General features: G+C 39.9%; 1 protein-coding gene across 4 annotated transcripts in view; it reads left to right on the top strand.

Annotated features, from left to right (window-relative positions):
* Positions 1 to 2519: 2519 nt before the first annotated feature.
* The window catches only part of nexn (nexilin (F actin binding protein)), a 48523-nt gene continuing 27188 nt past the window's right edge, over positions 2520 to 23854 (top strand). For 3 of the 4 annotated variants that reach the window (XM_060930943.1, XM_060930945.1, XM_060930946.1), the window contains exons 1-5: positions 2520 to 2647; positions 15860 to 16166; positions 16454 to 16645; positions 16873 to 16960; positions 17081 to 17229. In XM_060930943.1, coding sequence (XP_060786926.1) covers positions 15918 to 16166; positions 16454 to 16645; positions 16873 to 16960; positions 17081 to 17229 — 678 coding nt within the window. In that variant the 5' untranslated portion in view covers positions 2520 to 2647; positions 15860 to 15917. Of the gene's footprint in view, positions 2648 to 7313; positions 7357 to 15859; positions 16167 to 16453; positions 16646 to 16872; positions 16961 to 17080; positions 17230 to 23854 lie in introns of those variants that run through there. The other variant, XM_060930944.1, reaches the window with a different exon arrangement.

The raw sequence follows: 23854 nt of genomic DNA on the forward strand, positions 1-23854 counted from the left end.
ATATAAATAAACACTTACAGTAACTTTAATCTAATGTGATCTTTTCATTTCACTGACACTGTCTGAGCCTGAGGCTGAGTCTGAGCTGTTAATCATGGCCCTGTGTGTGTGTGTGTGTGTGTGTGTGTGTGTGTGTGTGTGTGTGTGTGTGTGTGTGTGTGTGTGTTTGGCTCTGAGCAGCTGTTAGGTTATCAAAAAGTGTGAGGAAGATAACTCTGACTAATAGCTACACACACACACACACGTTTGTCACACACATACCAACAGACTTTCCTTTCAACTGCAATAAACTTATTGAACTCTGATATCTCTACAGTCTGAGATATGACGTGCAATACATCGTTTTTCTCTTCAATCCACAATCTGTACATATTGCTTGATTTCCATATTGTTTCTGTTAAGTGTATTTATGTCCATTTTGTATTTATTTATTTATTTATTTATTTATCTATCACCTTTCTTACCTCTCAGGTATTTGCTAAGTAAGTTTTATTTTTGTCTTAGTATTTTGGACCTTTGGGAGCAGCACAAAATAATTTCGTTGTGCCTTAACAATGACAATAAAGTGCTTGAACTTGTCTCACTGTCCTTGTGAGGACCTTCAATTAACATAATTATTAATGCAGTTACTTAATCCTGTCCCTACACCTAAACCTCAGTGATGAAAAGGAAACTTTTGGACCTTTAATTTATTTTTTTTGTTTCAACAACAACAATAACAACAATTTCCTTGTGGGGACCAGCCACATGTCCCCATAAGGTCAAAATGGTCAGATTTTACTCTCCTTGTGGGGATATTTGGTCAACAGCAATTGTATAACAAAAATGTTCATTACCATTAAGATAAAAAATTATTTAACAAATTCAATACATTATACAAACAAACAAACAAACAAACAAACAAACAAACACTTTCTGGTGCCAGGCACAAACTCCTTCCAACACAAACACCCCCAAAAAACAAAACAAACCTGTCAATCAATCAATCAATCAATCAATCAATCAATCGGTTGGTTGATTGGATGGTTTATTTATTTATTGATTGGTTAGTTGGTTGATTGATTGATTGACTGACTTATTGGTTGGTTTATTGGTTGGTTGGTTGATTGCTTGATTCATTGTTGATTGGTTGGTTGATTGATTGATTGATTGATTGATTGATTGATTGGTTGGTTGGTTGATTGGTTGGTTGATTGGTTGGTTGGTTAATTGGTTGGTTAATTGGTTGGTTGGTTGCTTGATTGGTTGATTGTTGGTTGATTGGTTGGTTGGCTGATTGGTTGGTTGGCTAATTGGTTGGTTGATTGGTTGGTTGACTGGTTGGTTGGTTGGCTGATTGGTTGGTTGATTGCTTGGTTGATTGGTTGATTGGTTGGTTGGTTGATTGGTTGGTTGATTGGTTGATTGATTGATTGATTGATTGATTGGTTGGTTGGTTGATTGGTTGATTAATTGATTAACTAGTTAGTTAGTTCATTTCTTAGTTTATTTGTCTCCTACCTTGTTTATTTCTGAAGTGTTGAATTAACCTGACGAGTATTGAATCATTCTGCTCTTGATAATCTATCATTGAGTATTAAGTTGACTGTATTATCCTGAAGTAACTCATACAGTGTTGAATTTTGGTCTAAAACAGTGCTGAATTATTTCTAGTGGTGTTGAATTTACTCACTTTCGTACCGTGTTCACATTCATATTATTGAACCATCGCTTAGTGTTGAATTTACTTTCATGATGTAAACTGAACTCCTGTATTGAAGTATTGAATTAAGCCTGTAATGATGGTGGTATTCAGGCTGGATTCACTGTGACAGTGTTAAATGAGCCCTTCAGTTCTGATCATGTTGAATTACTGTCGTTACAATGCTACATTTATTTTTACAGAGTTACAGAAACTCTGAGAGCTCAGTAAGGCTGTATGGTGTTGAATTCTCTCCTGCAGTGTTTTGGATTAACTTGTGTAGTGTTGATTTAAGTCCTAGAGTGTCGACTTTAACCCAACAGTATTTAATTATGATCATTATTATTATTATGAATGACTTCACATCATGCTGAATGAATGGTGATGAGTTATTTCTCCTGGTGTTGAACCCCAGCAGCGCTGATGTAACTCGGGTGGTGTTGAATTATCTCTCACAGTGTTGAATGAAATGAACCTTTTAGAGAGTTTGAATAATGTGTTCATTGTTCTGGTGTTGAATGGACTCTGACAGTGTTGGTTTGGGATTAGTGGAACTCTGTGAACCTGTAGGTGTTGATTCAACACTAATTACTCAAAGCACAAAAGTTTGTCGATGGAGCCCACAGTGTTCGGCTACAGGACAGGAGTAAAAGAAATTGAGGGTGGGGATGGGGGGGGGAGATGGTCTGCCGTGTGTATGTATGTATGTGTGCATGACGGGGTGGGGGGGTGTTTGACAGCTGTGGCGTGGTGACGCGTGTGGAATGTGGTGGCCGGTATAACAGGGCTTTTATGGCGAGGGCAGATCCGTCTGTAAGCCTCAGTCATTCTCCTGTCAGTCAGAGTAACACACACACACACACACAGTGCAGTGTGGAATTACTGATCCTGATCTCGTTGTGGACACCAGAAGTTTTTTTCCCAGATACAGAAGTTCTTATGAGAGTCAAGAGGAACTACAAACCAGTAGGTTTAATTACTGAATTTTTTTTAAATGCATGAAATTATAAAAGTGTTTTATGTGTAGAAATGATTACTAAATATTTTGGAAATTAAAAAAATGTTTAAATTCATATCCACATGGGAATAAACTCTCAGAGAATTAATCATCATCATCATCATCATCATCATCATCATCATCATCATCATCAGGGTCAATCTGTCTCTGAAAACCCCCAGCTAGAAACAAACTTTAGCTTTTAACTAGATTTATTTTCACTTTACTTTTACATAATTCTTTTTTAAAATAAATTTTGTATAATTTTACAAATATTCAACTTTTATTCTATTTCTACACACTTTCCAATATTTTACCTTATTATTATTATTATTTTCATCTTTCCATCCCTAGGTTCTAATTTTACTTTTCGTTTTTATTTCTTGATTATCTTTTGTGTCATTTTATTTTATTTATTGTACGAACAGTGCCTTAAAAGAGTAAATCTTTAAACTTGATATTATGTAGACATTAATTATAAAATGACATGCTTAGTTAATTCACAATAATTCACGATTTAATAAAAAAAACCCTACCTCTGTGTAAAAGTTACGGACGACAGCATTTTTAATAAAATAAATAAAAAGATTAAAATCTGAGATTTATTCAGAAATGAGTGATTGAGTGACGTAGAAACAGATAATGTTGTCCATAAATAGATGGCCATCATGGCGCAAGGCTAATCCGAGCTAAACATACTTTCCAGATGACATCTTTATAACAAATCTTTACAAAAAAAAAAGATGAATATATAAAGTGTTTGGTGCAATAAACTTTATTTTTTATTTTCTCTTCTGGGAACACTGCAACACTACACTGCAATACAATACTATATTACCACTTCACTTATTTAATTTAATAACATGGTAATAATAAATTAATTTTTTATAATAAGAATAAGAATAAGAATAACTTTCATTGTGTACAGTGTGATAAAATTGACTTTTTAAATTAATTTGCTATCAAATTGAGTTGATATTGTTGCTATCAGTGACTCGTCAGTTATATTCTGACCTTTAGATGTTGTGTGTGTGTCATTATGTTGGAGATGTACAAGTAGAAATGACATAGAAACTCGACGTCATTTATTAGATATAAAATAAAATTAAAAAAAAGGCCACGCTGAAAAACATCAACGTAAAATTAGTGACAATTTCGAAAACATACGTTTCATTATATTTTAAAATGTACAATGATATAAGCTATATTTGTGTGTGTGTGTGTGTGTGTGTGTGTGTTCCTCCCCCTCCTTCAACCTCACCACATAGCTGTCCTCAAAAATAACCATAGGTCACATGGACCCTCATCGACAGTGGGTTAAATTTAGTCTCTGCGTATCACACTGAGATTTGGTCTGACAGAGAACGTTCTTACAACGTTCCTCAAATCTATTCTACAAATTATTACAAGGTTTAGCTGTTTGCGTTGCACAAATTACACCCACAATGTTATGAAAACTTGTTAAAATGGTTTGTGTCACAATGATCTTCATTTCAAGGTGTACAAAAAAAAATCATGAAAATAGCGTATTTTTGATATTTTTGTGTTAACGCTGCAAAAATGTTGCGGGATTTTAAACGTTACGCAAAAAAAAAAAAAAAACCAAAAAAACAAAAGGTTCTCAGGACATCTGGAGCATTTCATAAAGATGACTGACATGCTGAAATTCTCTGTAAGGAGATGTTTACTTAACATTTGTACACTGTAAAAAAAGAATAGTCGAGAATACTTGAAATTTCAAGGCAACAGTCTGCATTAAGAATTTTATGTTTTGCCAACGATGTGCCCATGATAATCCAAACTATGATAACACTGTTATCTTTATTAAGAATTCTTAATTAAGTCAATTTTCAATACCTCATTCTGCCAACATAGGTTTCTCTTTTTGCTGAACAGTGGCATTCACAGTAGTACAAAAAGGCAATTGAGGTTCTCACAATTTTTTGGGGGGGCTTTTTTTACCTTTATTTGGATAGGACAGCGTAGAGACAGGAAATGAGTGGGAGAGAGAGACTGGGAGGGATCAGGAAATGACCTCAGGTCGGAATCGAACCCGGGTCCCCGGATTTATGGTATGGCGCCTTATCCACCTGAGCCACGACAACATGATCTTCAGCTGGAGAGAGAACCACATTGCCCAGCCCTTGCATTTGGGAGAGGAAACCCCGTGTCTTGGTCATTAAGAGCATGCGCTGAATAAACACCTGTGGCAATTATGTATTTTCAATTCAGATTATTCACTATTGCATATTTACACATCATTGAGGTGCATCCTATCAGTTTGATGTGGATTTTTCTGTTCGTTAATAATTATTCATATTTTCTTGTCCATTCAATTGTGAATATGGAATTACTTGAACAAAGCGTAATTCTATTTTTTAGAATTATCCACATCAAGAAAAATCCACATCAAACTGATAGGGTGCACCTCAATGATGTGTAAATATACAATAGTGAATAATCTGAATTGAAAATACATAATTGTCACAGGTGTTTATTCAGCGCATGCTCTGAATGACCAAGACACGGGGTTTCCGCTCCCAAATGCAAGGGCTGGGCAATGTGGTTCTCTCTCCGGTTGAAATTCATGTTGTCGTGGCTCAGGTGGATAAGGCGCCATACCATAAATCCAGGGGCCTGGGTTTGATTCTGACCTGAGGTCATTTCCTGATCTCTCTCTCCCGCTCATTTCCTGTCTCTACACTGTCCTATCCAAATAAAGGTGAAAAAAGCCCCCCCAAAAATTGTGATAACCTCATTTGCCTTTTTGTACTACTGTGAATGCCACTGTTCAGCAAAAAGAGAAATCTATGTTGGCAGAATGAGGAATTGAAAATTGACTTAATTAAGAATTCTTAATAAAGATAACAGTGTTATCATAGTTTGGATTATCATGGGCACATCGTTGGCAAAACATAAAATTATTAATGCAGACTGTTGCCTTGAAATTTCAAGTATTCTCAACTATTCTTTTTTACAGTGTAGAAGGAGTCTCCAGTGTCAGAGTTTGCAGTGTAAAACTTTAAGGACGTCTTTAAATTTTAAGAGTTTACGCTATTTTTTTGGTTTCTCAGTAACACGACAAGCTGTGTGTGTGTTTTTTTAAAGAGAATAAAGCGAGGATAGTGAGGGAACGACTATTTACAGCTGCTATAACATAAGCGAGAACAGGAACTAACTCGTTCAACAACATTAACTGCAACTAAAAACCGAATAAAAAAGTATGACAAAGTAATTGTTGGAAAATTGCTGTGGTATAAGAGGAATAAAACACTTGTAAACGTGCTGTTATAGGAAAATAATCAACTTCCGGGTGATAAGAGTAACGCAGTTTCATCACACCATAAAATGCGAACTATTATGACATCACACATTCAAACTGTTACGTTATCAATGACAAAGAAACGGAAGTAGAGCTGTTGGTGTTTTGAAATGATGTGTTTGTGTATTTAAAGATGTTTTGTTAAAAAGTCAATCATGACCTTTGATATTTGATATGTGTTTGTTTTGGTTTAAAGGAAATATCTTGCAAATAAACAAACTGAGCTTAAAGTCGGTCTTTATGTCTGTCCTTTATAAAAAAAAAAGCTGCATGTTGAATTTGCTCTTAAAGGGGAACTGAAGTCATTTTTAAACTTGCTTTATTTCTTAATTAACGTGTTATTCAATGATGTTTTGGGTTTTAGTAACCTTATATCGTGACTCGTATTGGCAACTAATTGCAATTAAATATTATACTTATCGGCCTGTTCGGATTTTAGCCGTGTTGAATTTAGTTCGTTTGGTCCACGGCAGGCGTCCCTTATCCGCACGATCTTCAAGAGACTTGTACGAGACTTCGAAACGTGAAGTGTCAGCCAGGTGTCAGTGCCGCCATTTTGAAAACTGTTTTCCAAATGAAGTATTGCACAAAAACGAGTTTAAACGATGATTACTGCCTACTTTTTTCAAACTCTCCTGATTGCTATCAAAACAAACAAAACTTCCGGCTTGATTACGTCAGCATTCGAAAGAGGGCACACGTGTCTTTTGACAATGTTGGCAGATGTTGGTCACTTTGATTTCCGCTGTACGTTTTACTTCCGTCCTACGATGTCTCGCACAGGTCGCAACAAATCTTGTTTATGGCCATTGCTTTGACATATGGACTGATATATTACAGAGCATATTTCAAACACTCAGAACTTACTATAGCAGCGACAAAATAGCTATAAAAATGCATTCTTATATTTAATAAAATGAGAGAAATAGAATTTTGATAAAAAAATTTGCCTTCAGTTCTCCTTTAATGATATAACCACTAAAGTGATGAAAATAGACAGGACTATTTTTCATCAGGGAGGCTGCCGTTACTCCATCGTGTGTGATGTCATTTTCTGCAAGCACAGTGGAGGTGTACAAGTGCATGCTATACTTGTGTCAGCAGGGTGAAGTGCTCTGTTAGGAAGGGCTGGAGACTGATTTAAGTGCAGAAGATCTTTATTATAAACTACAAACAGGCAAACGGTCCAAATTGGCAGGCGTATATATTGTGAACGGTAAAACAGGCAAAAATTTGAGCGAGGCACAAACAGAATATCGTAGACAGAAGCAAGGTCAAAAATGAGGAACAGGAAACAGGAAATCAGTCAGGAAACACGGCTCAGTAACAGGTCACAACAACGCAATACTTCGCAAAGTAAGTCTGCATTCTGAGTCCTTATATAGGTGCGCTGATTGTGTCTTAATCCTGTGCAGGTGCATCATTCATGTCATGCGTGAGTCAGTTCAGAGCCCACGCTGTCCAGAACGCACCTGAGAGTCCTTCTGTTGTGACAACTAGACTATAGTATAATATTATGGTGTAGTGCATTATAGTCTCGGTCAATTTTTTTTCATTCCTCCACAAAAATTATGGCAATGCAGTATTAGAAAAGGAATCAGAATAAAGTAGTGGCTTGTTTATTGCCTGTTTATTTAAAAATATATATACGTACCTGCTTACCTTCCATCCATTTGATGCGTGAGATGGTATGCTGTCATGTGGAATCCTACATCACACAGCGCTGCCCTCGTTTTCGTTATCCCTGTATCTGGCTAATCCAGGACGGCCACGCCCGGGGAAATGGCTCAACAGACTGATGTTACAATTTTAATATGTTTTTTAAGCAAAAGTCTGCTTAATTTTTGTCATCTAGAACATCTTGTGTTAATGGATAGTCATGATATTTCATAACTCCATAATTTCAAAATTTCCTGGTTAATTGCTTTAACACACTCTCTGTATCCATATCTGTATTTACATTTAAGCCAGAAGTGGGCGTGGTTTAGTGTATTCTGGCTATGACAGTTTCTTAATCTCAGCTACATCATGCTAGTTCATAACAGGTCACAACTAGAGATGGGCGCAGCAGTGTTATTTTTAAATTCCCGCTCACACAGTTTTTATCCTCCGCCCAAATGAAGTTTAGCGGGGGCTATAGAAACGGGTTCCGTCCAGCTGTCCATCCATCCGGTCACGTTTTCCTTTCTGGGCCATATCTTTAAAACTACTGAAGATATCTTCATGAAACTTGGTATCCATATCAAGCAAGATGTGAACTGGTGCCTTTTGCTATTTTGGATTTTTGAAAAAAAGTATTTTTCAAATTTTTACATAAAAAATTGATTTTGACTTAGTTTCTAAGAGCAATGTTCATTTCCGGAGCATATATCCAAAACTATTCATGATACGGATTTGAAACTCGGTACACATGTTAACAAGGTGATGTAGATGTGCCTTTTCATACTAAGAAATTTGAGAAATTTTAATTTTTCATGTTTCCATGGAAACAGTTTCAGACTTAGTCTCTCAGGTTAGTCTTGGGGTAGGTTTTGATTCCGGAGCAGAACTTGAAAACTGAGTGGTATAGTCTTGAAAGTTGGTATATGTGTTGATTAAGTAATGTATTTGTGCCTTTTGATACTAAGAAATGTGAGAGATTTTAATTTTTAGCTCACCTGGACCAAAGGTCCGGTGGGTTTATACCATGGGTCACTGCTGAGGCCAGTGTAAAGAGGTCGGGTTGGTTTCCTGCAGCAGAACTTGAAAAATGTGACAAATAATATCTTGAAACTTGGTATATAGTTGGTATATAGGGTGGGCGGGGGATATAGATGACTCTGTCTTCTTGTTATTTTTGTTTGCGATATTTTCTGCCAAAGTTTCGTTTAAACCACCGTGACCCAAACCAGGCACTTACTGTACTACAGATGGTGTAAATGCATGTTGCAATGCCAGTGCTGCTAAAAAAAATTGCACCAGAAGTCGATATTGTCTCTCTGAAATGTTGCTAAAAGTCGACAGTACAATCACACAATATATAACCATGTCTAATTTGCATATCTCACATCATGTGCAGTGTTGTAAAAAAAAAAACTCACCTGAAGTTGTTATTGTCTCTCGGAAATATCAGTAACATTTGCGAGATTGTGTTATTCTAGCAAAAGAAAAGAATAAAGGATGATTTTTGCCTGACAATGAGATAGAGATCGCCAAAGTTGCGAAAAGTCGCTAAATTTCTTGCTAGCTACGAAATATGTTAATTAACGTGGTTAATAATTTTAAGTAACATTGTAATCTTTTTCTTCCTCGTTCATAGCCACATGAACGTACACACCTCACACTTAGGTGATGTTTTTCTTGGATTGTTTCTGGCAAGTTCTTTAAAAAGAAATTGTAACTGTATTTGTACAGTACGTGTCTCGAGCACATTACACTCCCCGGCCACTTTAATAGGAACTTGTTGTTGATTCTAAGATCCCTGTTCTTGGCTGCAGGAGTGGAACCCAATGTGTTCTTCTGTTTTCTGTTGCATGCTGAGATGCTTTTCTGCTCACCACGGTTGTAAAGAGTGATTATATGAGTTACTATATCCTTCCTGGCAGGGCTTAATTTGAGCCGGAACAAGACGGAACAAGATCCGGAACCTCTGTCGTCGGATCCGGCAGCTATTTTCATTTCATTCGGTGTTCCGGCAGCTATTTAAATGGATCAGATCACCTCCGTGACCATCACAAAGGGAAAAAAAATATCAAACAATAAATTAAATAAATAAGTAAATAAAATTTGTTTAGTGTTCGGTTTTGATTTTGATATCTGTTGTTGATTTCTCTCCTATGACATCCACAAAATCTATGCGAAAGGGGAAGGGGGGGGGACATGGGGTGTACACCTCCGCTCAATAGAACACTGGGTTTTTTGTAGCTGTTAGCTTGTGCTGTGGAAAAAATGGCAAAAAAACAAGAAAGCTTACTAAAATTTTTCAAAGTCCCAGGACAGCCGGATCTTAAACGACCTAAAATGGATGACGTTGGACACAGTGACACTGCACCAGCTGCAAGTGTACCAGTCTCCAACTTGTTTTGTAAACCCTTTATTTCTTAACTATTACTTGAATTGATTGCACTTATGTTTGCTGGCACTGCTTTTAAACTTGAAATATGCTTGAAATCCTAGGCTATGCTTTTAAATCCCCTACTTAAATCCTTAAAATGAGTCATTTAACTCATGTCTTGTGTGATCTGATCTCCAATGGTGAAATAAACCGGTTGTGATATGAGTACAGTCTGTTATTTTAGAAGATAAATTTAATATATAATTTAATATATATGGCTCTCACGAAAATGTATTTGAAAATATGTGGCTTTCATGGCTCTCTCAGCCAAAAGGTTCCCAACCCCTGCCTTAACGTATGTGTGGAGAGCGAGAGTGAACTTGAGTGCCTGTTTGGAGAACATTCTGAGCGTTGTCCATTGTTGTCCAGGATTTGATAACTGGTGCTGTTGCAATACATGTCATGCAATAGGCGTGTGTGTAAAATTATAGTAAACCGCCCCCCGCCGTTTTTTTTTTTTTGAGTTGCCGGACCCACCCACCTCCTGCGTTCCAGGACCTCCCACTTCACAAATTAAGCACTGCTTCCTGGCAAAAAACCTCAAACCTTGAACCAATCTGTCCATTTTCCTTTGACCTTTCTTATCAACAAGGTGTTTGTTTTGTTTCCACCCACAGAACTGTCGCGCACTCAGTGTTTTTTGTTTTTTGCACCATTCTGTGTAAACTCTACTCAAATCAGTCCATCTGGCTCAAACCAACACCCATGCCACAGTGAAAAAAAGTCACACTTTGAGATCACAATTTTTTTTATCTGTTCATTCCTAATAACGGAATACTCATTTATGTCCTTCGTCTAAATGAAGCTCTAATATCGGATTAATTATCTCACAGTTTACAGTATTGCAGTGATGTTACAAGAAATTTAGCTGTATTTGTCCCATGTAGCATTCTGAAAATAATTTCTTGTTAGCGCAGAAACCTAGCAAGTGTGTAGTGCTGTGTTCTCACCAAACACACACAACACAACACTGTCAATGTTTGTGAAGTGAATGTAGGAAGAGTAACAACACTTCAACATGTTCATGATAATAGTTTGATAAAAGCCCTCTGGGGTGAAAATAAATAGCCTACTGTCTGTTGTAAAACAAAACAAAAAAACCCCCTCATATTTCTTAGTGTGCTTGAGTTTGTGGGTAACAGTTGTGCCTTTTTACTGGTGTTAGCATCTTCACTCAAGTTACACGGCGTCCCCTTTACTCGAGTTTTAGCTGTCCAGCCGGGAACATTTGCATTTTGATGGCTGATGTTTGCTTCTTTAGTTCTGGCACTGGAACTAGGAACCTAAAGCAGATGTTTTTTGGTTTTAAGTTTGCAAAAGTTAGTGAAAAGCTAGTCATGGCAGGTGGAATGGGATATCCACTAAAACAGGGCTTTTCAAAATGTGGGGCGCGCCCCCCCTGGGGGGCACCAGAGTTCTTCGGGGGGGGCGCAACGTGAGAAAAAATAAACCAGAATAAGTTACTATTGCGGACATTTAGCGAACTTCAGCTAGCCTTTGCCAGAGACTAAATGGATTGATTTTTAGTACCTAAAGCTACAGTGAGTGAGGAGACAGAGTCTGGGCCAAGCAAAAAACAGAGCCTCCAGGATTTCGCGATGTTGCGATTTGCAACGTCAACGCAAATTCAACCAATCCCCGCGAATTCAGGGCGGTGTTGCAATTATATCCAATCACCGCAACCTTCCCGCAAATTTGACCAATCGTTGGCGTCGTCTTGAGGTGACGTCGACAAACTACCTTCCGCCTTACTTCCGTGTATACGTTCAAGAGAAGCAGCATGTGCGCAGTGTTGCCAGATTGGGTGGTTTAAAGTGCATTTTGGCAGGTTTTGAACATATTTTGGTCTGGAAAACGTCAGCAGTATCTGGCAACACTGCATGTGCGAGTCAGTGTTTCTGTAGGCTTAAATTCTGTTACTGAAAGTGTGTTATGTTTACAGTGAAGGACTGTGTGCACTTTACATTATTTTTTTACTTAATACAAGAAATTAATGGATGCCAACATTTTTGCCAAAATGGTATTTTATTTTCCATTGTTTAGGCAGCTTCAGCATCATACTATGAGATTCTGTTCAAATTGTTTTTTTCTTCTATGAAGCCTGAGCCATTTATTTTATTAGTTTATAATTATTGTTTAATTTAGTCTTCAGGAGAGACTGCCTGCACACAGTACTAGTATTAATAGTTTTTTTTTTCTTACATGAAAGCTGAGGCATTTATATTATATTTGAAGGTAACTTCATGTTGTGCTGTGAGGTTCTCTGCACTTTAACTTTTGAACCAACAGGAGCATTTGGATAAGTAAAGCCTATTTTTCTGCATTTTTGTAGTCCTGGTAATCTTTTATATTGGTAAAGTTGTTTATAGGACCATTTCTCAGTGTCTTTGTTTTTTTAATCAATAGTTTTTCAGTAATAACTTAATATTTAACATATCACTCAATTTTAATCACAAAAAGAGAAAATTGCAACAATTTCTCGCAGCTTTCACTTCCTCCCGCAATGTAATTGCAACAAAAACCTAAAAAACACCGCAACTTTCATCGCAATTTTTTGGAAAACCCTCCGCAACATCAGACATTTTAACCCGCAACAATCACAAAAAAGGCCCGCGGAATCCTGGGGGGACTGAAAAAAGAAGGAAGTATGACCACGATTATTTAAAGTTTGGATTTTCATGGACTGGATCTGAAGATGCTCCACTGCCACAGTGTGTTGTCTGCCAAGAGGTGCTAGCTAACGATGCTATGAGATGTTTAAAATGTGTAAAACAAGATGTTTTAAAAAGCACAGATGTTTAAAATGTGTAAAAGAAAAAAATAATGTGTACAACAACCATTTTTTAAAATACGAATGGAACATTAAGTATATCAACAACAAAAAGGGGGGGGGGGCGCTGTTGTTTATTTGCTCTCTGAGGGGGGGGGGGGGGGGGGGCTGACTCTCCCACACTTTGAAAACCCCTGCGCTAAAATATAACTACAGTGTGATCTGTTCAATTAAACTGAGAACAGAAATGCACTTGTTAGACAATAGTACAATATTAAAAATGTCATTTTGTCTTTGGAAACCAGATCCAGGGTGGCACGGTGGTGTAGTGGTTAGCACTGTCGCCTCACAGCAAGAAGGTCCAGGTTCGAGCCCCGTGGCTGGCGAGGGCCTTTCTGTGTGGAGTTTGCATGTTCTCCCTGTGTCCGCGTGGGTTTCCTCCGGGTGCTCCGGTTTCCCCCACAGTCCAAAGACATGCAGGTTAGGTTAACTGGTGACTCTAAATTGAGCGTAGGTGTGAATGTGAGTGTGAATGGTTGTCTGTGTCTATGTGTCAGCCCTGTGATGACCTGGCGACTTGTCCAGGGTGTACCTCGCCTTTCGCCCGTAGTCAGCTGGGATAGGATCCAGCTTGCCTGCGACCCTGTAGAACAGGATAAAGCGGCTAGAGATAATGAGATGAGATGAGAAACCAGATCCACTCTTCTTTTCCCTCCTGCACTTCATCAGTCATCACCTTGATCTACCTGCGTTCAGAGTGGAGGCGGCAGATTAAATGCATGATCCTGATTGGTTCATTCTTTTCTACATAGCGTCTGGGAGCCAGTAAAATGTATTTAATCACATTATGGGATGTGTGATGTTTGTGCGATGTTGTATATAATGTATATAATCATCTGTGTTCTGTAATCATCTTAAAAAGCTACAAAGAAGCATCAGGAACTGTCAAAGATTCAATTTCAGATGGATTCAAACATGAAATCCCCCCATACATTACATTAATGGCATTTAGCAGACACTCTTATCCAGAGCGATGTACGGTACAACGCACCCAGAGCATCCTGGGAAGCAGTTGGGGATTAGGCGCCTTCCTCAAGTGCACTTCAGCCATTCCAGGGAATTGAACCAGCAACCTTTTGGTCCCAAAGTTGCTTCTTTAACCAGTAGGCCATGGCTTCCCCCAAGACCTTGTGCTTGGGTTTCTAACACTATAGGTTCTTGTCATCAGTTGGAACCAATGAAACCAGTCATGGAACCAAAGCACATGTGGGGATCAGAGGTGCCAAGGATAACATTTCTAAATGAAGTTAGAGTCTACGCTCTAAATTAAAAGCGTACTGCAGCCCATAATCGAATTGGACGATTAGAAATAAAGAGCTAGTCTTGCTCTAGGTGATAAACTCAGCTACTGGGAAAATGTGCTCATGGTGTAACTCTTCACTAGCAGGTTAAAATGATTGACATACAATACTGTGCAAAAGTCTTAGCCCCTTTATTTTTCCTTCATACAAACTTTGTTATAGATTTCTATTTTATGTCTTCTACACTGCTGAGTCAAAACATAACAAAAACATTTTAGAGCTCCAAATGTTCATTTTCCAGCACAAAATTAAATGTTACAGAAATTTTTTTTGTAATATGTCTGAGCAGCATATTCCATAAGAAACCACTTTTCAGATTAAAAAAGAAAACAGAACTAGATTGAGACTCTGACTAAAGTCACAGTAATTTGTGCTAGCTGTTACAAACCAGGACGTCTGGTCACCGTACCCTATAGATCTGGAACGGTAAGAGATAAAGAATGAAGCTCAGTGAGGAAAAGCTACGCCCTGCTGCCCTGAACAAAATAAAAAAAAATAATAATAAAAAAAAAAAACACTGATTGAAAAAGTCATGAAAATTGACAGAGTTATAAGTGATTGAAAAAAATCCGGTTTTTCATGGATCATTCCAGATAAGTGATCCAGATCAGCACCAAAAGTCATATAAACTTAATTCAGCCCAGAGGGATTCTTCATGTAAATTTGGTGATGATTTGTTGAAAACTGAGGGAGAAATAGCGTCCTAAAAACCTTAGGATGATAATAATAATAATAATAATAATAATAATAATAATAAAGTAGAAAGCTCTTGAGTGAAAGTAACAGTTTGCTCCAGCGCTGCGAGCACACATTAATGAAGGCTACTAGGTTTTGTTGTAAAATGAAGACGTGAGTGTGACAGTCAAAGTGTCCAGAAGAACTGGGGCTGGTTCTGTAAGATGCTCAGTAAAACCTGCAGATGATTTCCATATAAAACTGACCTCACTGGACCTCAGACTACTGTTTTTTTTTTTTTATAGCAAAGATCCGTCTCACACCAAATACCGACTTTGTTTCATTTATTATGGCTTACTGATTACTGTTTATAGTATTTTTTAACATTGAAACATTTAATTTCATTATTTTTTAAGCCATTTTTGGTCGACAGCATTTCTTGGTAAATGCTTCTTTGTTTCTTTCAGCATTTCTTTGTAAAAAGGTTGTAAAATCTAGAAAAGTTTAAGGGGGTGAATACTTGTGTAAGATGCAAGATGCTGTATTTTAAAACTGTGATTTGGATTTTTCTTTCTTTCTTTCTTTCTTTCTTTCTTTCTTTCTTTCTTTCTTTCTTTAGTTTTGGTAATGATTTTTTGTTGGTAACAGTGTATGTTGAAATTGTTTATGCACTCGGATAAATGTTGACAAATTGATGTGCAGTTGTTGGTCATTAAACTTGTTTCCTAAATCCCGCTCACTCACCATTGGATCAAGGGTCATGTGACCTGTTACATAAATTCAGTTTTGCACTCCTGGTATAGATGGTGATATTTTCCCTAAAGTGTGATTAATATATTAGCGTGCCTAATTATGCTTCATTAAAATGTACCATGCGCCACTTTCCTTTGATTTCTGTTGATTTCTCTCTCTCTCTCTCTCTCTCTCTCTCTCTTCTTCCTGCATGTGGCTTCATCATAGCCTTCATCTGAAGAATCCATCTTTAGGCCTTGTCATCCTGTCTAACAGAGACGCCAGAATGACCGACGTCATAAGCCTCAGTAAAACAGAGCACACAAAGCGCAAGACTCAGGACAAGGAAATGAACGGCATCACGGAAGAAAAAGAGACAAAGAAGACCGACAGGATGAGAAAGCGTGAAAGGCTGCAGAAGAGCTCCGAGGCCAGCATCACTGAGGTGAAGAACATGAACGAGGTCGGAAACTTGCAGGATGATTTGACGGAGAAGGGTGGAGCCAACCTGACAGACGTTGCATTCAAACAAGAGGTATGGAGAAGATGATATCCTGCATCCCTTATCTCCACTAACGATCTCCAAGAGTGACAAGGCCTTTGATTGATCAGTGTGGAAATATAAACGTTATAAAATGGGCATTTTCTAATAAATGTTATTGATACGGCATAAAATTGGTATAAAGAGGTGATCTTGCTCTAAAGGATGTCCATTGAAGGTTTTTAATTTAATCACATAGTCATGTTAGGTTCAAGCACGTTCTCCTTTGAACGTCAGTTTTGAACATCCTTGTCATCATCCTGCTTGCTTTCTTCCCAAAGAGGCTTCTCAAGTCCAACAAACCAGTGCAGAAGTGCTACATCCCGAAAGTGGGCAAAGGGAACATAAAGAACAAGTTTGAGGCCATGCAGAAGGTCAGGGAGGAGAGGAACCGCATGAGGAGCGATGAGGAGCAGAAGAAGCGCAAGGAGCAGTACATCAAAGAGCGAGAGCGGAGCCGCAAAAAGCAAATGGTCAGTATATGAGCTTCAATGTCAGATGAAACAAGTGTGTATTCAAAAATTATGAGCCTGGTCATGTGACTATAGGGGGTCCAATCAGTTTCCTGAATGCAGGCTTAATTACTTACAGGAATACCAGCCGTTCTGGCCTGATCACGATGCAGGCCGTGTAAAAGCAGATGATCCTGCAGATAAATCCTTTCTCACCTTACAACCACCTGCTGTCTTATCCTCCACAGATAAAAGAGCTGCTCGCCTCCAGTGACGAGGAGGAGGAGGAAGTAAAATCAGCAAAGGTTGAGAAATCGTACGTCCCCAAGATCATCGGTAAGTCCGAAGATGTAAAACACAGACACCGGCTTTCTGAAGGCAACCAAAATCCAAATCTACATCATCCTTTATCTTTATCTTTCCTTAACCCTGTTTCTGCTCCCAATGTGTCCACAGGCACCGTGAAGGGGAAGTTTGCTGAGATGGAGAAGCAGAGGCAGGAAGACCAGAGGAGAAAGATGGAAGAAGAGAGGAAGAAGCGGGTCACTCAGGAGGCACTGGAGAAGGCTAAGATTAAGAAGGAGTTAGCCAAGAGGGCGGAGGAGGTGAGTGAGCATGTTTAGGGAAGGAGTCTCCATTATCAGTGCTTTGTACCAGGCTTTGTACATCTACAGAATGGAGGCGTTTACACTTTCTTAGTAACAGGACAAACTGAGAGAGAGAGAGAGAGAGAGAGAGAAAAGTGAGAAGCTGGTAAAGGAATGACTGTTTTTATTCTATCCACATTCACTGGATATGAGCAATCATGCACTCTGATTGGCTACTCTACTACTAGGCTATCAGCTCATATACCGCGAGTAGAGAAAAACAAAATGGCGGACTACATCAAGTCAGATATTTCATTTTGTTATCAAGTATCTAAAAGAAACAGAAATAGCTAAAAGAATATAGTGGGTCCCCCCCCCCCCATCCCATATCTCCTGTTCCACACTCCAGCCCAGTTGGTGGCGGTAATGCACCTTTAAGTTGGTTTGCCAATCGTCAAAAAAACCCTAAAGAAGAAGAAGAAAATGGCAGCGCGTGTTGCTGAACCAACCAAAGACAAAATAAAAACTCTACTCGAAAACAAAATCCCCCCAAAATACAAAAAAAGCAACAAAATATGGAATAAAAGCATTTGATGGTAAGAACGCCCATCCATTATCTGTAGCCGCTTATCCTGTTCTACAGGGTCGCAGGCGAGCTGAAGCCTATCCCAGCTGACTATGGGTGAGAGGCAGGGTACACCCTGGACAAGTCACCAGGTCATCACAGGGCTGACACATAGACACAGACAACCATTCACACTCACATTCACACCTACAGTCAATTTAGAGCCACCAATTATCCTAATCTGCATGTCTTTGGACTGTGGGGGAAACCGGAGCACCCGGAGGAAACCCGGGGAGAACACACAAACTCCACACAGAAAGGCCCTCGCCAGCTGCTGGACTCGAACCCAGAACCTTCTTGCTGTGAAGCGACAGTGCTAACCACTACACCACTGTGCCACCCTGGTAAGAATGCATCTTTTTTATTTTTCAAGAATTATTATCACATTTTTCACAAATTGCTCCTGTCATTTCACCAGTTTGTTTACAGTGAATGTGGCTAGAATAAAAGAGTTACTCCACTCAATCTTGTCATACATGGATTATAGACAAGTCAGTGCTACGCACCTTGTTGGCTATCAGCTCATTTGCGACTTGATTTCGTGGAATAACTGTTAAATAGCTGCTTTATTAAATGTAACTTTAAACAGATAAAAATTAGCAAATCAATGATTACCGATGATTGATTGTTTTTTTCCGGTAACAATTTTATTCCTTATTTACAGCGACAAATTAAAGAATAAACAGAAATAAACCCCAACAAATCTCTCCATACTTTCTGTATCTTTGGAGATATCATATCCAGTCAGTGAAGCAGCTGGTCTTAGCAAAGTCAAGAATCACTTCAGAGCGCAAACACATGGTGTGTGGAAACAGTGGTTTAAAACAGAGTGTGAACTGTTGTCTTTTTTACTCGTGGAAGTGTGTTAGACAGTGAGATCACCTTTAATTAGATTGCTAACAGTCAATAAATCTAATAAACATTATCAGTGATTATTGCTTTGAAATGAGAAAACATTCACATTGCTTGTTTAAAAATAAACAGACCAACTGTCTCCAGCGCATCTGCCCCAGAAATCTGATTGTTGAGGCTGTAAAACTGGCAGGTCCAGACGACATGTGACCAGCAACTGTTTCCCACACAGTCTAAAATGAGCCGTCAGCCACTTATTCAGACTGAATTAGGCGCTGCTATCTGGGGCTCATGCAGAGCAAACAGAGGCAGCTGAGCCAGCGGAACGCCGAGGCCTTATCTACAACTCGCCTGGGTTTCTTTGTGTGTCAGAGACAGTATAGGATTCAGGAACATGTCAATTCAGGCTGGCAGTTCGAACATTACATTACATTACATTACATTACATTACATGGCATTTAGCAGACGCTCTTGTCCAGAGCGACATACGAGTGTAAAAGTCAGGTACAGGTACGAGGTGCTGAACTTCTAGACAAGAAAGTTCTAGTGCCAACTGTACAAGTGACAACAATACTGAGTGTAATATTCTGTTGAAGTACCAATACTCAAACAGGCAAGGAAACCAACCAACCATACAAAGTATAACTAAATAGAGAACTCAAAACAGCTAACCCCAGGCTAGACCATACACAGCCTGGTTGGTTGAGACCAAAATGCAGTTACACAGTGGGCAGGGAGGAAGGGGTGAGTCTTCACTCTGCTCTTGAAGGTGGTCAGGGAGTCGGCAGTTCTGACCTCAATGGGAAGGTCATTCCACCAATGGGGAATCAGGACAGACAGTAGTCTTAAAACAGGCTGGGCAGGAGCAGAGAGGAGGAGGGGCCAGGCAATCAGTAGTAGTGGAGCATAGGGATCTGACTGGTGTGTAGGGGTGGATCAGACTCTGGAGGTATGCTGGCCCTAACCCCTTGAGAGCCTGGTAAGCTAGCACCAATGTCTTAAATTTGACATGAGCTGTAATAGGTAGAAGCTGGAAGGCCAGCAAGGAGAGAGTTGCAGTAGTCCAAGTGGGAGAGGATCAGCGCTTGGACCAGGAGCTGAGTAGAGTAGGTGGTAAGAAAAAGGCGGATCCTTTGGATGTCATAAAGGAGGAATCTATATGTCCGGGTCACTGCAGCAATATTCAGTGAGGAGGAGCCCATCATCAAACATGACCCCTAGGTTCTTTGCACTGGGTGAAGGAGACCTAGAGATGTCCCCAGGGGTGGAGAGGATGGAGCAGAAATGTAGATTACCTCCGTCTTGCCTGGATTGAGCTTCAGGTGATGGTTGTCCAAACAGCTCTGGATGTCACACAGGCAAGCAGAGATGCGAGTGGAGATTTGTATCAGAAGGAGGAAAAGAGACAAACAGTTGGGTGTCATCAGCATAGCAGTGGTAGGATAGACCATGAGCAGAGATAATCCATCTGAGAGACTGGGTGTAAAGGGAGAAGAGAAGCAGACCAAGGACTGAACCTTGAGGGACACCAGTGGTAAGTGGGTGTGGTGCTGATACAGTACCAGACCAGGTAACCTGCTGCTGAACTGGGTGAACCACTCCAACGCATTTTCAACCTCAGCCTGCAGCTGGGGAGAGTGCCCACCCTCTGGAAGACATCATGCATCGTTCCAGTTCCCAAGAAGAACCGGCCCAGCGAGCTGAACGACTTCCGACCAGTGGCACTCACTTCACATCTGATGAAGACGTTGGAGCGGCTCTTCCTCAGCCTCCTCAAACCCCAGGTGCAACACACCCAGGACTGTCTACAGTTTGCGTACCAGGCAGGTGTTGGTGTGGAAGACGCCATCCTCTACCTGCTACATCGAGTCCACTCGCATCTGGATAAGGGAAATGGCACAGTGAGGATCCTTTTCTTGGACTTCTCGAGTGCCTTCAACACCATCCAGCCCCTTATGCTTCAGGACAAACTGAACAGGATGCGAGTGGACCCCTGCCTGGTCACCTGGATCTCCAGCTACCTCACTGACAGGCCACAGTACGTCAGGCTGAAGGACATCATGTCTGACACTGTGATTAGCAGCACCGGAGCACCCCAGGGCATGGTGCTGGCCCCTCTTCTCTCCACCCTGTACATCGCGGACTTCTGCTGCAACTCGGAGCTGTGTCACATTCAGAAGTTCGCTGATGACACAGCCATTGTGGGGTGTATCAGGGATGACAGAAAGGAGGAGTATTGGAGCCTGGTGAGGGACTTTGCCATTTGGTGCAACAGGAACCATCTGCAGCTGAACACCTTGAAAACCAAGGAGCTGGTCATTGACTTTGGGAGGTCCAGACCAAGGTCACAACAGGTTCTGATCGAGGGAGTCGAGGTGGAGGCTGTGGATTCCTACAAGTACCTCGGGCTGTGGCTGGACAGCAAGCTGGACTGGACTTGCAACACCAACCACTTGTACAGGAAGGGACAGAGCAGGCTATACTTCCTGAGGAGGCTGCAGTCCTTTAACATCTGCAGGAAACTCCTGTGGATGTTCTATCAGTCCATGGTCACCAGTGTCCTGTTTTACACCGTGGTGTGCTGGGGGGGCAGCACATCCAAGAAGGACACAGCCAGGCTGGACAAACTGATCAGGAGGGCCGGCTCTGTGGTCAGCATGAAGCTGGACTCTCTGGTGATGGTGGCAGAGAAGAGGACTATGGTCAAACTACTGAACATCATGGACGATGCCAGTCACCCTCTGCACACCGTCATCAGCAACCAGAGGAGCCTGTTCAGTGACAGAATGCTCCTTCCCAAGTGCAGGACTAACAGACTCAAAAACTCCTTTGTCCCTCACGCCATCAGACTGTACAACTCCTCTCTGGGGGGGGGGGGGGGGGGGGGGGGGGAGGGGTAACAGGAGGACAGAGGACGGGAAGGAGCAGTAGCCTAGCCTAACAATAAGCAATACTGGACAATGTGCAATATAATGTGCAATATAATGTGCAATACCTCTTCTGTTGGATTTTTCCCTTCCTCTTCTCCATATCTTATTCTTATTCTTTTATATATTTGTATATGTAAATACCTAATTTAATTTAATTTATCTAGAAATTTTTCTCTATTTCTATTCTCTGTTTATCCTGTAATGATGCTATTGGAATTTTAATTTCCCTGAGGGAACCCACCCAAAGGGATCAATAAAGTTCAATCTAATCTAATCTAATCTAATCTAATCTAATCTAATCTAATCTAATCTAATCTAATCTAATCTAATCTAATCTAATCTAATCTAATCTAATCTAATCTAATCTAATCTAATCTAATCTAATCTGGAACCTTTCTCTAAAAATGAGGCAGAGAAATCCTGAAATGGATCTAATGTCCTGAAAAAAGTTGGAGATCTGGAGACATTTTTAGACTCATTAACAAATGATCCAGCTGATGATCAGATAATGAATTTATTTCTTTCATGTTTTAATTCAGAATAGAGATGGAGAAATGCTGAAGAATCTGCTGATACTGAACGTCCTACTCGCACACCAGTTGCTTCTTTCCTTTAAACGGCTAATAGTTGCTGTCTCTTAATGGTTTAACAACTAGTTTTGACTCAATATCGACACAACAAAGACTTAAAGGTGGAGATATGGAGAAATATGGGAACATGTTTGGAATTCTGTTAGCAAACAAATTTAATCTTTGAGGAAAACCTACTAATGCTTCTGGAGGCAAAGATCTCGTGTTAAGCGTGTCCATTTTGGTACATTTCAAAACAATCCGATGTTAGTTAATCGTAATCATTCGATTTCATGATGTTTGATTTTTGAACTTCGCACCACAGGAAGGAGACGACAGCGTCTTGGTGCAGGTCATCCCAGCTAAATCACAGAAGCAACCTGGGAAGATTAAAATGAACTTTGAGGACATGGAAAAGACTGGAGAGGAGGAGATGAAGAAGAAGAGCGAGGAGGAAAAGAAGAAGAGATATGATGAGAACCGGCACTCGTTCAGTGCCTTGCTCCTCCTACTCAAGCGAGTAGGACACTTCTTTGCTTTGCTCCTGCTTGATCTTTATTTTATTTTACTTTTTCACTTAATTTCACTATTTCTCCTGCTTAATTTCCACTATTTCTTCATTTTGTTTTTCACCTTTACAAGATAAGTTAGCTTTTAAAACAAAATGCCAGGGAGCAAAAAATCCAGGAGATCCTGCAGAAAATGCACAGAACTAGAACAGAGGATTTCTATCCTGGAATCAAAGATTGATGCCCTGCCAAAGACGGACGAACTAAGAGCGATATCTCATGAAAGGAGTACAGAAACAGTGGCTGAGAATGCAGAGATTGCACCCCGACAGGCCGATGGCATTGCAGATCGAGTGGATGAATACATCGCTCTAACAGGGCAAAATATGAGTACAGAAAACTGGCACAAGATGGGTGGCAGGCCCAAAAATAAAAACAGAAGAGTAATTACTTCAACACCAGTTCGTTCTGATACTATGCAACCCATGCTCCACAGCCATGCTATTAATCCACAGCCCATAAGGCTTCAGAACAAATTTGAATGCCTCAGGGATGTGGAAGCAGAATTTTCAGGCGGACAAGCACATCATGGAAAGAGATCGCACCACAACCGAAGAGCTGTGGGAAGAGGCAAAAAGCAGCTCGTAACACCACCTGATCCCACAACCCTTGTTCTTGGTGATTCCACTGTAAGACATTTAAAAGGACATGGGATGATTATTTGCTGCCTTCCAAATGCATCCATCTCTGACACCAAAGACAGCATTTTGAAACTCTTGTCCGAGCATAAAACTATCAAACGTATTGTTGTGCATGTGGGAGCAAATTATGTTTTCAGAGAACAGCTGTTTGTCCAAGATGATTTCAGAAAACTTTTTTCTGACCTCTATAAGACTAGAATACAATCTTTTATCAGTGGCCCACTCCCTGCAAGGGGAAGCTTTGCATTTACTAGACTCTTCAGTCTTAACACCTGGCTTGGAAAAACTTGTTTTTTATTTGGTATGAACTTCATAGACAATTTTAACCTTTTCTGTAATCGCAGAGAATTCTTCAAGCCAAATAGCACTGAACTCAACCGGATTGGGACCAAAGTTTTAGCTGATCACTACAGCCTCTCTCTCCAGCATGCATTCTTTTCTCAGCCAACATTGAGCA

The sequence above is a fragment of the Neoarius graeffei genome, chromosome 10 (genome assembly GCF_027579695.1).
Source record: "Neoarius graeffei isolate fNeoGra1 chromosome 10, fNeoGra1.pri, whole genome shotgun sequence".
Lineage (NCBI taxonomy): Eukaryota > Metazoa > Chordata > Actinopteri > Siluriformes > Ariidae > Neoarius > Neoarius graeffei.